The sequence below is a fragment of the Emiliania huxleyi genome (assembly GCF_000372725.1).
Source record: "Emiliania huxleyi CCMP1516 unplaced genomic scaffold EMIHUscaffold_28, whole genome shotgun sequence".
Lineage (NCBI taxonomy): Eukaryota > Haptophyta > Isochrysidales > Noelaerhabdaceae > Emiliania > Emiliania huxleyi.
Window position 1 is genome coordinate 359,319 of NW_005199926.1, and position 14,350 is coordinate 373,668.

Below are 14,350 nucleotides of genomic sequence, written 5' to 3' on the forward strand. Positions count from 1 at the left end.
CTCGCCGCCCTCTGCAACTGCGATGTGACATGCGGGCAGCGAGCGCACCAGCGCACCGTGAAGGCGACGAGCAACAGCGGCGTTTCCATGGCCACGCGTGTAAAGTTCGTCGCGTCTAGCCTAATGACCCCTCTCCGGCCCTCTCCCGTCCCGCTCGCGCCGCCCGCAGCCTGCAGCAGAGGTGAGGTGCCACGGGCAAGAATGTCGAGCAAGCCTCGGTCTTGGGCGAGGTTGAGGTGACCGCCGGCGCCGAGCGGATACTCGACCATACCCTCTCCGCTCAGCAGTACCAGCCGCGACCCCGCCTGCCTGACGATTCGCCGCAGCTGATCGGCGCGAGCGTCGCCAATAGCAGCCTGAAGTGCAAGGCGCCAATCGCGCGATACCAGCGCTGACGGGCCCGATCGGCCGAGATCGACGTGGCAGACCCGTTGACGTGCTTGGGACGCGGCGAGCCGGATGGATTCGAGCAATGAGGGCGATGGGCCGTCGGTGCCGGGGCGCTGCAACAGCAGCGCGGAGATGCCAGGCGTGCCCGGGCGCATGCAGAGGCTGAAGTTGCTCGGCCCAACTTCCAGAACATCGGGACCAGCGGGCTCTCTTGCGGTGGCGGCGAGGGCGGCGATGATCGGCTGCATCTGTGGACTTCTGATGGCCCCAGGCGTCGCTCGGCCACCGCCGCTGGAACGCTACGTGCGCTGCACGACAAAGCCTTCTGGCGGGCACAAAAGTTCCGCGACGGAAGATGACAGCCTCTCACTCTGGACTCCATACCCGAAAGAAAGAGAGGGGAGCTCGCGGGAGAGGTGACGAGTGAACTACAGGTAGTGGGGAAGGCAGCCTCGATTGCCATACAGACATGGGTGCGAAACAACGACAAGACCAAGGCACGGGCAGAGGAACGAGAGAAGAATATAGGTAGGGTGGATAAAGCGCCTGTTCACGGCATGGAGGGTGAGCCACACCGAACGTACCGAGCGAAGGGCCGAACGGAAGGAGGACGGGGAAGATGACTCAGAGGAGGACGAACCAGTGGAAATTCAGTTGTCAGATGTCACGATGCATCCGAAGGGGACTCCTGCGCCGGCATCATCCGTAGAGGCACGAGTGTTCGAAGAGAGAGTGGACCTGAGCAACAACATGACTTGGAGGCAAATGATCGGAGTGGGAGTCAGAAATGTGGTCCTTGCGCGAGGGGAGCTCGATAGACTCGAGGGGCCAGGATACGCCGCGAGGAGGACGGAGTTGCGCCGAGAGGCGAAAGAAGCCGCGAGAACAAGGGACCGGCAGGCGGCGGCGTCGCAGGACGAGGCAGAAGAGAACGACGCGACAGAGGAGGAAGTGACAAGGGAGAGAACGACGAGAGTGGGACGGCCGCGAGGTGGCATGAAGGTTGCAGCGAGAAGCGGCGAGAGACTGCGAAAAGAGATACGAAGAGGCAGACTCCCCAGGGTGGGCGACGGCTAGCGCATCACACTCTCCTCTCCTTAAAATCCCTGTGTGGTGGCGGCGTGCCGTTCTCCCATCCCTCCCTTGGGTTGTGTGTTTTCTTTCTTTCTTTTTACTCGTCTTCTCTTTCTCGTGGTGTACCTGTGTTAGTGCCAGTGCGCGCCAGTCCCGTGCCTAGTGTCGTGCGAGGGAGTTTGTTTGTAAAATTCTCTTTCTCTCTTGTCTTCTGTGGTGCCAGTCTGCTGTGTGCCTTCTCCTACCTCATTCTAGAATGATGTAGAAAGAATGAGGTAGATAGAGTCTTCTTTCGAGCCCCCCTCGCTGACTGCGGCTCCTGTGGTGTACCTGCGTCCGCGCCGGTCAAACAAAGAAAGATCTCTGGGTCTCGGATGTGCCGAAGTTATCACATTAAAATCCCTGTGTGGTGGCGGCGTGCCGTCCTCCCATCCCTCCCTTGGGCTGTCTGTTTTCTTTCTTTCTTTCTGAAGTTATCACGACACAACATGTGTGACTCGCCTAGTGTGGAGACGCCGTGTACCGTGGGGCCTTGTTGTCCTAGCACGGGAGTACCCGTGTGGACCGGAGGTAACAGCAGCAGCAGCGCTGAAGCAAATTCTTTGTCGTATCTAGATTCCCGGGTACCTAGGCTGGCGAGTACAGACTGCACCTCACTTTTTCACACCGGGGGTCCGTCCGGGAAAAAAGGCTTTTGCTTTTCGCTTTTCGCTGCGCATGCTCGAGCCCCCGGCGAGGGCTTGTGCTGTGAATAGCAGGCGTGGACTGTACTCTTGACTTTGCGAGGGCGGCCGGCACGGCCGCACCACCCCTTACATTATACCTGGAGAGAGAGTACAAGGTGGAGAGAGAGAAAAGTACGTACAAGGTTGAGCGCCACCACGCAGAGGGAGGGAGTCTTTTAGTAGCAGGTTGGGGTAGCGTTCAGTAGTGTTGATGGCAGTGTGTTCACAAGAGAAGCGAATGCGTACTCTTGTTTAGTAAGGTTCGAAAAAGAACCTGGAGTGTGCGCCCGATATTATTAGCGCCGCCGATTAAACGTTCATTCGAGTTGATGAGGTCGCGCCGAATTCGCCTTGGGCTCGCCGCGTGAGGAGCTCGTGAGCTCTGCAGGGCAGCCTGTCCCTCATTGGGCACGCGGCACCGACGGACGCGGCACGGCCGTGGAGCCCGCATCGCCGAGCCACAGACAGTAGGGTCGCGACGTACCTGCATCAGCCGTCGCGCCGACAGGAAGGAGCTCAGGCGTCGCCGAGCAAAGACGCCGCTGCCGTTCCTTTTTCCCGTTCGCGCGGGTTTCCGTGGCGCATCCCAGCATCCTCGCCCGAGCTCTTTGCGCGCCGCGCGACCACTCTCGGTGTCTCGGGCAGCCTGTGATCCGGAGGCCTCCATGCATGCTGGAACTCGCCGCTCGGTCCTCCGTCGCGGATTTGGAGGCCAGAATCGAGGCCGCAGCCCCCCTTAGGGGGGCTGGCCCTGCAGGGCCAGCCTTTGAGGGGTGTGTGTGTTGGGGTGTGTGTGTATGTTCGTCATTATGAAGGAGAGCAGGTCAAAAAAGGGCGACTGGGGCTCGGCTCCTTGTTTTGCTAAACAAAGGAAGGTTGATTGTTTACACACACCCCTTTCTCTTTCGAAAACACACACCCCTTCAAGGAGCCGCTGAGGAGAGAATCGTTCAAAAACACACACCCCTTCAAGGAGCCGCTAAGAAGAGTCTCTTTCCAAAACACAAAGGAGCCGCCAAGGGTGCAGCCTACCGCGCTGGTAGGGGCTATGAGCTAGGGGCTATGAGCTAGGATGTAGGGGGTGGTGGCGCAGAGTGGGATCCCGTCAGCTCTCAAGCAGGTACCCGGGTACCTACAGTAGGTAGCCCGGGCTCTCGCGCTGCCGACTACGTGTGTGTATATACATATATGTCGCTCTGTGCTGTCCTCGGCGTCAGTGCCCTGCCCCCTACGCTGGACTACACGCCAGTGCTTCGCGCGCTCCGGAAGCCGCCTGACACTGTGGCAGTGATGGTGCGGCTGCTGCAGCGTGACGACGCCCCGCTCTCAGACACGGAGCTACGCGAGTACTCTGAGCAGCTCCGTCTGGCCGGCGCGTCGGCTATTGTGCTCAAGGGCGACGCGAGAGCGCTAGATGTGCTCCTTGAGGAGCAGGCCGGCTCGGCAGGTGAGTACCCAGGCCCATGCCCAGTGCTCTTTGAAGCAGCAGGGAGCTCCGGCGTTGCCGGCTGCCGCGCTCAGGCCCTCGTGGCGCGTAGCGGCACTGTCGCCGCGGGTGCGGCGGAAGCCAGCTCGCTGCCACTGGTTCCCTTGGCAGCGACTGCGGCAGAGCTGCAGGAGGCTCTCGCGACGCCATCGCCGCTGATCCTCTCCTCTGCAGCGGCATGGGCCGAGCTCCCTGCTCCCGGGGCGAGTGATGGTGCCCGCGCAGACGCTGCCGCCGGCGAGGCCGAGGGGTCGCGGGTCGTGGCGGAGCTTGGGGAGGCGCACCTCGCGCTGCCAGCCGCCCCGCGCGCCTCGCCTCACTGCTCGCCCTCGCTGACCGACTCAGGGAGAGGCGGGCTCCGGCGAGCGCGCGAGGGAGCTGCGCGGCGCGGGCTGTGCCGGCGTCGTAATCGACTTCGACCCGCGCTCGTCGCTATGCGGGCCCGAGGGCGTGCTCCGCCCCCTGCTCTCCAAGCGGAGCAGCGCCTTTGGCTCGCTCGGGCTCTCGCTCGGGATGGGCATGAGCGCAACCGTGGCGTCCGACTCGTACTGGATCACAAAGCAGATGAAGGAGGCGAAGGCCAGCCAGCGGCGGGCCGCCCTCTCCTCTGGCAAGCCACCTTCCGGATTCGGCGAGTCCTGAGAGAGTGCGCGTGGTACATATTAAACGATGAGAAACACTTTCGGGCAGTACCCCCTTGTGGATTCCGGAAGTGCTATCTCCTCTATTAAACGATGAAACTTTCGCAGTACCCTTGGATTCCGGCATGCCTGCTATCTCCTCTCGTGCCCCGCCGGCATGCCCGCCGGTAGCTTCTCAAAGACGGCGCGGTAGACAGGCCGCTGCAGCTCGGCACAGGACCGCTCGCGCTCGGTGCTCACGCAGGCGAGCGGCTTCGGCTTCGGAGCCGCCCAATCGCCCGCGTCCTCACGAGCATCGCGGAGCGTCCCTGCCGCCGCCTGCCGGATGGTGTCTCGCGCGTCCTGCGCGAGGTCGAGCACATCCGTCTGGAAGAAAAGCCAGCCGCCCGGCTCGAGGTGGCGCGCGATCGTCTCGACCAGCTCCGGCTGCACGACGCGCCGCTTCTTGTGCCGCGCCTTGAACCATGGGTCCGGGAACTGGATCGAGACCGACTGCAACGGGCCGCAGCGCGACGCGCGCAAGAGCACCGCCTCGAGGTTCACATTCGCGTTGCACGGAAGGAAGGCTGCGTTGGCAACGCCGAGGCGCCGTGCATCCTCCGCCGCCGCCTCGGCGAGCGCAGAACGAATCTCGAGGCCGAGTACGTTTGCCGACCCGCTCGACTCCGCGGCGAGGTCGAGGCAAAAGAGGCCCCGGGCACAGCCGATATCGACGTGCAGAGGTAGGTCGGGCTGCGTGAACGCGCCCTCCTCTGGCCATCGCTCCGGAAGATCGAGCGGCTGCATGTGCACATCCTTGAGCGGATTCACGTGGTGTCGGATCTTCTTCTTCTTGCCCAGCGAGCGGCCGCCCTGGTGCTGCCCGAAGCGCGACCGTGTCGCGCCAGCCGTCGGCGATATGCTTGGAGAGTCGGGCGCACAGAGCAGCGGGCACCCGCGCGGCCGGCAAAAGAGCGGACAGAGCAGCGCGAGAGATCGGGCGGAGGCGCGCATCTTGAAGCGTGTGAGGGTCGCGGGGTGTCTCCGCGGTTAGGCGTGTGATGCCACCCTGGGAAAAAGAAGCCCCGCGCGCCGTCGTGCCGTCCTCCCTCCCTTGCACACCCATCTCCTTAAAATCCCTGTGTGGTGGCGGCGTGCCGTCCTCCCATCCCTCCCTTGGGTTATCCTTTTCTTTCTTTCTTTCTCCCTCCCTTGGCGTGTCTGTTTCTTTGTTTCTTTTTCGGCGAGGCCCGCATAGTATGTGGGACTCCTGCCGCCGCCCCTCTGCCACCCCTGTCAGTGTGCCTTTTGGTAGCGAGAGGCTGCCAGTGAGAAGCTGGAGGCAGGTCGCTAGACTGAGATGAGACCGCCAGTGGAGTTGGGGGTCCACCGTGCACCGCGCTGCGAGCCTGTCGTGTCCCTTGTCAGGAGCAGGAGAGCCCCACCTGTTGCCCCTGATCGTCCTTCCAAAATCCTTCCTGCTCGTGCAGGTGGGGACCCTGTCCGCTGTCCTCCTCCCCCATCCCTCGTTTGGGTTGTCTGTTTTCTTTCTTTCTTTTCTTTCTTTTGGCGTGCCGTCCTCCCATCCCTCCCTTGGGTTGGCTGTTTTCTTTCTTTTTTTCCGGCCCTCCGCGCGCGCTCCGGGGTGGGTTCTGTGGGTAGTCTCGGGAACCGACAGGCAAAATAGAATGCGGCAAAAAAAGAAATCAATATATATGTTCCCGGGCATTCACACTATATTCCTCTGAGATAATATTATATTTCGCCGCCACCGCGGCGCGCGCGCTTTATCCGCGCGCTATATTAGTAGAGCCAAACTTGTGTTCTTGTTTTGGATCAAACTTGTTACAGCTCAGCGAACGCGATGCGGCCTCTGCCTAGCCTCCTGCTCCTATGCGCGAGCTATGGCGTGACCGCTATCGAGTATGACTTCTCTACCGGGAAGAACGGCCTCGACTACTGCATCGCCGAGGCCGACACCACCAGCGACATGACAGCGTCGACCACCATGGCACCTCCACCATGGACAAGCCTTGCACCATGTATGTCAGCCACCACCTGGGCGCCTGGCGTGTGCGAGCACAACCCCAATCGAGCCGAAGGATCTGAACAATGGGTCCAGTCGGTCTCGTCGAGCACGTTCGAGCCCGCCATTTGCATCGAAAATTCATTTCTCAAAGATTTGTCGATAAATGGGCAACTTGGGTCAAAACACCTTGAGGACATGTGTGCCTCCACTCACACTACCTCCCAGGCGATGGAGCACGCGCTACAGTCGGCTCCTGAGGCCTTATCCACCCACTGCGGCCAATCTGAATTTTTGGCCCTCCGCAGCCCCGCGATACAGGTGCACTCATGGCCCAATACGATGGCGCTACAATTCATGAGGCACGGGACTCTTCCTGCGACAACCCAGCCCCATAGGAAGCCTGCGACACACATGCCGCCGCCACCTTTGCTGGATTACTCAATGCTGCCCATTCTTCTGGGTCAATGCGACGGGAACGGCTTCCTTTGCCTCCAAAATGTTTCACCGTGGAACGCTACATTTGACCCTACACCTTGGCAGAAAGTCCTTCCCCGGGACCACTCGGACACGCCGAGTGCAGGAGAGGCATTGCACCATGAGACCTTGAGCAGTGGGACAGAGGTAGTGCCCTTCAACAATGGGACATGTGGTATCATCTGGCCACTCCATGGAACCACCGATGCTGCGAAAGCCCTTTGCCTTGATCACTTTCGGCGACGCGGCAAGCGCGATTGGGTCAAATACGAGCTCCATTGGAACTATATGTTCTCAAACAAGAATTGCGCTCGGGTACAGTCCACATGGATGGGAATGATCTGGCCATTTTTTCTTTGCTTTGCTCTCGTTGGGTTCCTTTTCCTTGCGTACTCCCTGCTGACAAGTGCACTGACAATTGGCGACCTGTTTGCTTACCAGACCATGAGCAGCCTTATGATTGTCAAAGCGTGGTACGGATTGCGACACTATGGTGCAAATACCAAGCTACTGATCATCAACCTGGGTATTCAAATCAAGTGGGTCTTTGACTGGTATTTTTGCCTTGCGCCAGCTGCACTTGCGATATGCGGCATCATCCTGCTCGTTGCTTGGGGCTTTGCAATCTACGATTTCGTGCGATCCCTCCTATACTTCGCCAGGTATGCATGCCTCGTCGCCTTTGAGGTCATCACCAGCACTACTGTCAAAACTGTTTGCTTCATTTGGACACCTATTACCACCACCATCTCCTTTGGGTGCCCGTATGCAATCGTTTGCGTCAGCATCTATCGCGACTTCCTTCGGAGGTTTCTCAACTTCGTCAGTCCAGTCGTGAGGGAGCACTATGCCGAGCTAACTCCTTTGTCCGATGTTTGCGAACCGATCGACACTGGCCACCGAAAGCCGTTGCCCTCCTCGCTTTGCCCCCAATGCCTCCATGGACTTGTCGAGTGCTTCCATTGCACCTACCATGGCATGGCAGAAAATCCATGGGTGTGCGGGAACGCCCTTCGACCCAATGCCAACGAGAGGCCTATGCCGTGGAAATTCTGGATGTGTCGTAACCTCCATTTGGCGTTTTCTTTGTACGACGATGCTCTTGCCGCCATTTATGCTCGGCTTCTCCACCTTCACGTTTGGGCCACTCTCCGTTGCCTGCAGTATCGTAGTGGTGAATACATCGTCATTTACGTGTGCAATTTTGGTTTGATCATGACACGCAAGGCCCTATACTACTTTATTGGCTTTGCTACCATTTGGCAAATCGTGTACATGCTAACCAATAGCATCGCAGTTGCTGCCGACCCGCAGGAGACCACCCCTGCCTTTGATGGCCAGCGTGACTCTTTCGTTGGTTGGTATATGCTCTTTACCGGGTACGTCGCGTGGAAGGCTACCGACGCCTACACTATCGCCGATGGTTCCGAAACGAAGCCTGAACCGCCCGCAGGAGAAGAACCAGTCATATCTGCGCCAAATATCAGCAGGGAAGGGGCAGTCACCAATCAGGCAACCATCACCGCTGAGACTCGGGCTCGTGACGCTTGGCGCAAACGAACCAAGAAAGTTGAGAATTGGGAAGAACGCAACCGCAAGCTATATGGGCTACTAATCACCGCCATGCCAACGTGGCTGCGTACTTCCCTTTTCAACTCTCACTCTGGTGACGGAAGGGCTGCGATCGTTTACCTACAATCCACATTTGATGCTGGAAAAGGGAAGGGCAATGATCATGCTTACCACCTCGAGCGGCTCACTCGGTCAGTCATCGAGCCCCGTCGGGAGATTGACGAGAAGGATTTACAGAGTCAATATGATTGGATTATGACTTGCAAAGCCGCCATCGAGCGCACTGAGGAAGATGTGCCCGGAGAAGCTACCTTGATTGCTTTCTTCGACAACGCTCTTCCACATTCGTACAGCTCCATTCGGCAACTTGTGCGCCGTCAGAAACATGATACGCTGCTCAAGCATTATACCGATTACCAGGATATGGTCCGCGGGGAGCTTGCCTCACGTCGCCCTACGCCGTCCGCCTATAACGCCAATCAGGGCAATGCCAATCAGGGCAATGCCAACCACGGTGGGACTCGAGGGCGAGGGCGCCAGCTTTGCGTCCGTTGTGGCCTTGTCGATTGCCCTGGCCGCAGGCAGTGTGCCAAGCCTCCGACTCAGTGTCCACTCTGTGGTGGCGACCATCTTGGTGCTTTCTGCCCCAAGGCTGTCGGCCGCCACCGCCGCGGTGAACTTACCAGTGGCGCCCTCAAGATGCTAATGAAGGAGATGACTGAAAGCCTTGCTCGGCGCGGGCAACCCACTGCCGCCGCCGCTTCTACCGCGCCAGCCGCCGCCCCTGCCGCGCCACCTGCTGCCGCACCCGCCGCCGCCGCTTCTGCCCCTACCTACGCCGCCGCCGCTGGTGCTAATTCCTCCGCGTCGCACGCTAACTTGCCACCTTCTACCGCGCCCCCCGCTGTTGATGCCGACCGCCAGCGAGCCTTCGCCGCCGCTGCTGCCGTCGCCTCCGCCGAGGCCGACCCTAGCAATTACGCGCAAGTTTTTACTGGGGCCCTGCGTAGCTTTGGCTATGTCTGCAACGCCGCCTATGGCGCCATCGCTCCTCCCACGATTGCTCCTCCCCCTGGGATAGCTTCTGCAATTTGGTCTTTTGTTGACTCCATGTCTACGCATTTTATCGTGCCCGACATCGCGATGTTGCACACTGTGACTGACCCGTCACCCGGTATTGGCGTCGACACCGCCAACGGCCCCTCCTATGTCGAGGCCATCGGCACCGCCCTAATTTGGCTTTATCATGGTGGCACTGTTGGCTGGATATGCTACGAGTTACCCCATGTGCTCGTAATGCCCAATTGCGACGCCGTGCTTTACTCGACCCGGACAATGCGCAATCTGTTTGGATTTCGACATGATTTCGATTCGTCCAATCCTGCTATCAGTTGCCCTGGGCGCCCGAAGATCTCCATCATTGACGATGGATATGGATTTCGCATACCCATCGCCTTTGTGCGCGCCGGCCGACCGTCTCCGTATGGGCTCATCCGCAGTATGGCTGCCGTCGCCGCCGCCGCCCTCCATTATGGCCCTGGGCTCGCCCAGTCGACGCTGTACCATCGACTCGGTTTTCCGTATCTCGATCAGTGGCGTCGTACTCTGGATTCGATCACCGGACACGGGCTCCCCGCCGAGGCGTCGCTCACCAGCGTTCCCGTCAGCGATGCCATCATTCGCGGCCGCTCTCGCGCTTTGCCATTCCATCGGAACCTTGATGGTGAGCAGCCTGCGCCTGGCGCCGTATTTTACATGGATGGTGCTGGTCCGCTCATTCCCAGCTTTCCTGATGGCTACGTGTCTTACTGTGTCGCTGTCGACGCCGGGTCCGGTTTCGGACGTATTTGGCCGTCGCATCGTGCCCAGCTCGACGCCGCCACTGCAGCCCGCTGCCTCGAGGCCTTTATTGCCCAGGTCGCCGCTTTGCTTGGTCTATTCAGTGCATTCAAGCCACACGTTGTTCGGTCTGACCAAGGTAGGGCTTTCACGAGCTTCCACTTCAGTGAATTCCTCGCCGCACGCCAGATCCTTCAAAGCCTTGCTTGTACGTATACGCCACAGCAGAATTCCCATGCTGAGCGCTTCATCGGCATCGTTTTTGGCACCGCTCGAGTTCTCCTCGCCGCCGCCAATTTGCCGCCTACGTTTCATCCGTTTGCACTGCAGACCGCTGCATGGTTACAGAATCGCCTCCCACGATCGACGCGCAATTGGCAGTCGCCCTTTCACCTCCTCAGTCGTACGCTACCATCCGTCGAGAACGTGTACGCCTTTGGTTGCTTGTGCGCTGCTGTCATCCCTGTGCCTCGTCGTGAGGGCGACCGCCACCTTGCTGACCGCGGTGGCATGGGCCTCTACCTCGGGCCCTCCGAAGTCAGCCCTGGACACGTCGTGTATTTGTTTGCGTCCAAGATCGTCCAGGTTGTTGCCAAAATTCGCGTTTGGGAAGATCAGTTTCCTGGGCTCAAGGGACATCGGTACTCTTGGTTTCCCAGCAACGAATCACTTCCGCCTGACAGCGGAATTGCCGAGTCTACCTCTGCTCCTCCCGTACGCGCCGACCCCGCCGATGCCGTCGCTGATGGACCCCAGGGCCGCGACCAGCGCAATGTTCGTCCCTCAACCGCCGGTGCTCGCCGTGACGCCCCCGCCCAGTCTGCTCCGCCGCCTACGCCGCATGAGGCGCCACCTAACACGCCTGCCGCCGCCAGTTCAGGAGGGGCTGAGGCATCCACCATCGAGGTCCCCGCCGACGTTTCCCGCGCCTCGCCGCGCGCTACGGAACCGATCCCTATGCCTGACCTTGAGCCTCGACAGCCTTTGCGCCGCTCTGCACGCCTTAAGGAGCTTGGTCACTTTGCTTGCTCGTTCCTGAGTTACTACGTCGTTCCTACTGCGTGCCTCGCCGTCAACATGTCTGCCGCCCTCATCTCCAATGCCGTCTACTGCGAATCATGTGCCGCCGATTTCTTAGCCTTCGCCGATTGCCTTGGATCCGTCGACACCGCTTTCGACACTTACGATCCTATTGGCAACGAATTCTCACTCATCGCCGCCGCTCGGATTGCCTGCACTGCATACGCAGTTACCCTCACCGCCGATCAGGGTGCACTACGAGTGCCTAAAAGCTACCGGCAGGCCATGTCTAGCCCTCAAGTCGAGCAATGGCGCGAAGCTATTAACAAGGAACTTTCTGGTCTCATTGCCCTCAACACCTGGGACCTTGTACCGATTGCTTCGATTCCTGCCGCCGCCAATATTATGCACTGCCACTTTGTATTTGCAATCAAGCGCAAGGCTGACGGTTCAATCGACAAGTTCAAGGCACGCCTTGTCGCCGACGGCAACACTCAGAAGCATGGTGTCGACTTCAATCGCGTCTTCGCTACCGTCGTCAAGGCCCTTACTATCCGCCTCGTACTCGCCATCGCCGCCGCCCGTGATTACAATTTGACTTCTCTCGATATTCGGCAGGCTTATTTACAGGCGACCATTGACGAGGATCTGTACATGCGCGTTCCTCCAGGAGTCAACAGTGGCAACAACTCCCTCGTTTGCAAACTGCGGCGCAGCCTTTATGGACTCAAACAGGCAGGGCGAGAGTGGGGACTACTCCTCACCTCCTTCCTCGTTTCCTGGGGATTCGTTCGCTCGACCATCGACGTGTGCCTGTATATCTACCGATCTGGCAATCTTGTCTTATGGGTGCTAGTTTACGTCGACGACATACTCATCGCCGACAACTGCCCCACGCTGCGCGCCCGTTTTGTTGCCGACATCTCCAAGCGGTTTCCTACCGAGGACAAGGGCGAGCTCGAATGGATACTGAACACCGCCATCACGCGTGACCGCGGCGCACGGACCCTGAACTTGTCCCAGGGCCTCTACGCCGCCGACCTCGTTGCCAAGTTCAGCGCCTATTTCGATCGGTCCCGCTCACGCCGCTTCGACTCGCCTATGGAAGAGGGGCTCGAACTGTCCGCCGACGATCAGCCCGCCGTTGGATCTGTTGAATACGACGAGATGTCCGAATTCCGCACCGCCTACATGGCCATCGTCGGCGGACTACTGTGGCTTGCCAATATGACGCGCGTCGACATTGCTTATTCCGCGTCTCAGCTTGCTCGGTTTATGACGAACCCTGGCCCGTCGCATTTTAAAGCCGCCATCCGGGTACTTATCTACGTGCGCGACACAGCTGACCGCGCCCTCGTCATGCAGCCGAATTCCAACCGCAACCTTGAGAGCTACGTCGATTCAAACTGGGCCACGAAGTACTCTTGCTCCGGTGGCATGTTCTTCTTCTACGGATGTCTCTTCCACTGGTTCTCCAAAATGCAGCGATCCGTCACGCTGTCTAGTGCCGAGGCAGAGTTCTTCGGCGCCATGCTAGCCGCCAAGGAGGTGATTTTCATCCGTGAGCTACTGATCGACCTTGGATTTTCCATCGACGGCGCCAGCGTCATCAACTGCGACAGCAAGTCCGCCGTCGGCATGGCCTTCGATCCCGTTGCCTTCAAGAAGACCAAGCACATCTTGCGCGCCGCCGAGTTTCTTCGCGATCTCGTCAGCCGTGGCGTTATCTCTGTCGAACACCTCCCCGGCGTCGTGATGCTCGCCGACCTACTCACGAAGGCTGCCTCGCGGGCCATCTTTACTGGCCTGATCAAGCAGCTCGACGACTTTCATGCCCTTTGAATTTATTTGTCCCTCGCGCCCCGCACTCGGGCCAGGAGGGGCTGTTCCCGGGCATTCACACTATATTCCTCTGAGATAATATTATATTTCGCCGCCACCGCGGCGCGCGCGCTTTATCCGCGCGCTATATTAGTAGAGCCAAACTTGTGTTCTTGTTTTGGATCAAACTTGTTACAGCTCAGCGAACGCGATGCGGCCTCTGCCTAGCCTCCTGCTCCTATGCGCGAGCTATGGCGTGCCCGCTATCGAGTAAGACCGCGAGTCGAGAGCGCGCGGAGGCGCGCGAGGACGCCGTCGCGGACACACTCTTGTGTTCTCATATACTATTAGCGACTGACGAGCCCACGCACTCCACACACTCACACCACGCGCGTCGTGACGCGACACACATGCACGGTGCAAGGATGTGAGCCGATGAATAAAAACACGCGGCGCGGGCGGTCGCGCGCAGGCGGTCTCGTCGGTATGGCAAGTGGAAACGGACGGCTGGAGATCACACGCTTGAGGAAGAAGGCTCAGCCGCGGCGGCGAGAGAGTCTCGAAAAAAAAAACGCCGTACGAGTCCGGCTAGCGCTCCTCGACGGCCTCCGTCGGCAAGACGCCTGCAGGCACAAGGCGGCACGCTGGAATGGATTCGCGCCGTCGGTGCAAGCGCGTGGGACGTCGGGCAATGCGGCACGCCTGGCGAAGGGGACGGAGCGGCGGCCACCGCGCGAGTGGGCGCAGGCGGCCTGGGCGGGGGTGACGTGATACTTCGGCTGAGCACGCCACTCTCTGGCGACCCACGAGGACAGCCGAAGAGCGGCGAGGAGGATTGCTGCGTCTGCGGCTGCGGCGACTGGTGCCGCGAAGTATGCTGCTGCAACGGCTGCTGGACCTTTTTTGTTTTTGTTTTGTATTTTTTTTTTTTTTTTTTTCTGCGGAGGCTGCTGCTGCGGGGGCGACTGCTGCAGCGGCGACGAGAGCGACGAGGCGGGCGACTGCGCCTGTGGCTGGCCCTGCTGCTGTGACGGCGACAACGCCGCGTCTCGCCGCGGCGGCGGCTGGTCTCGCCGGGGCGCCGGGGATAGGGAGGAGGAGTGCTGCGGCGAGCCAAGCTGCGGCGCTGGCTGGTTCGACGGCGACGCGTGCCGCAGCTGCTGCTTTTGGAAGAGCTGCTGCTGCTGCTGCTGCTGCGGTGGCGAGCCCATACCTACGTCATGAATGCGCCAAGGTCAGGGCGGGAACACGGCACTGCGCAGAGCAGTCAGAGCACCGCGTGAATGCGGGGGGTTCGAAC

The 14,350-nt window shown here is 59.8% G+C and overlaps 3 protein-coding genes across 3 annotated transcripts; 2 read left to right on the top strand and 1 right to left on the bottom strand.

The window, feature by feature from the left end:
- Window positions 1–3,377: 3,377 nt before the first annotated feature.
- Window positions 3,378–4,317, top strand: EMIHUDRAFT_206989 (hypothetical protein; the record flags this gene model as incomplete). The annotated part of the gene is made up of 2 exons (XM_005776351.1): window positions 3,378–3,932; window positions 4,021–4,317. 2 exons carry the CDS (start codon window positions 3,378–3,380, stop codon window positions 4,315–4,317), a joined length of 852 nt encoding a protein of 283 aa, XP_005776408.1.
- Window positions 4,318–4,448: 131 nt separating this feature from the next.
- On the bottom strand, window positions 4,449–6,287 carry EMIHUDRAFT_310327 (hypothetical protein; the record flags this gene model as incomplete). Its single annotated transcript, XM_005776352.1, has 2 exons — window positions 4,449–5,147; window positions 6,276–6,287. The coding sequence occupies 2 exons, from the start codon at window positions 6,285–6,287 to the stop codon at window positions 4,449–4,451; spliced, it is 711 nt and encodes a 236-aa protein (XP_005776409.1).
- An 847-nt stretch (window positions 6,288–7,134) lies between these two features.
- On the top strand, window positions 7,135–11,498 carry EMIHUDRAFT_206993 (hypothetical protein; the record flags this gene model as incomplete). Its single annotated transcript, XM_005776353.1, has 7 exons — window positions 7,135–8,884; window positions 8,952–9,024; window positions 9,381–10,287; window positions 10,435–10,850; window positions 10,966–11,002; window positions 11,218–11,329; window positions 11,479–11,498. The coding sequence occupies 7 exons, from the start codon at window positions 7,135–7,137 to the stop codon at window positions 11,496–11,498; spliced, it is 3,315 nt and encodes a 1,104-aa protein (XP_005776410.1).
- Window positions 11,499–14,350: the final 2,852 nt, after the last annotated feature.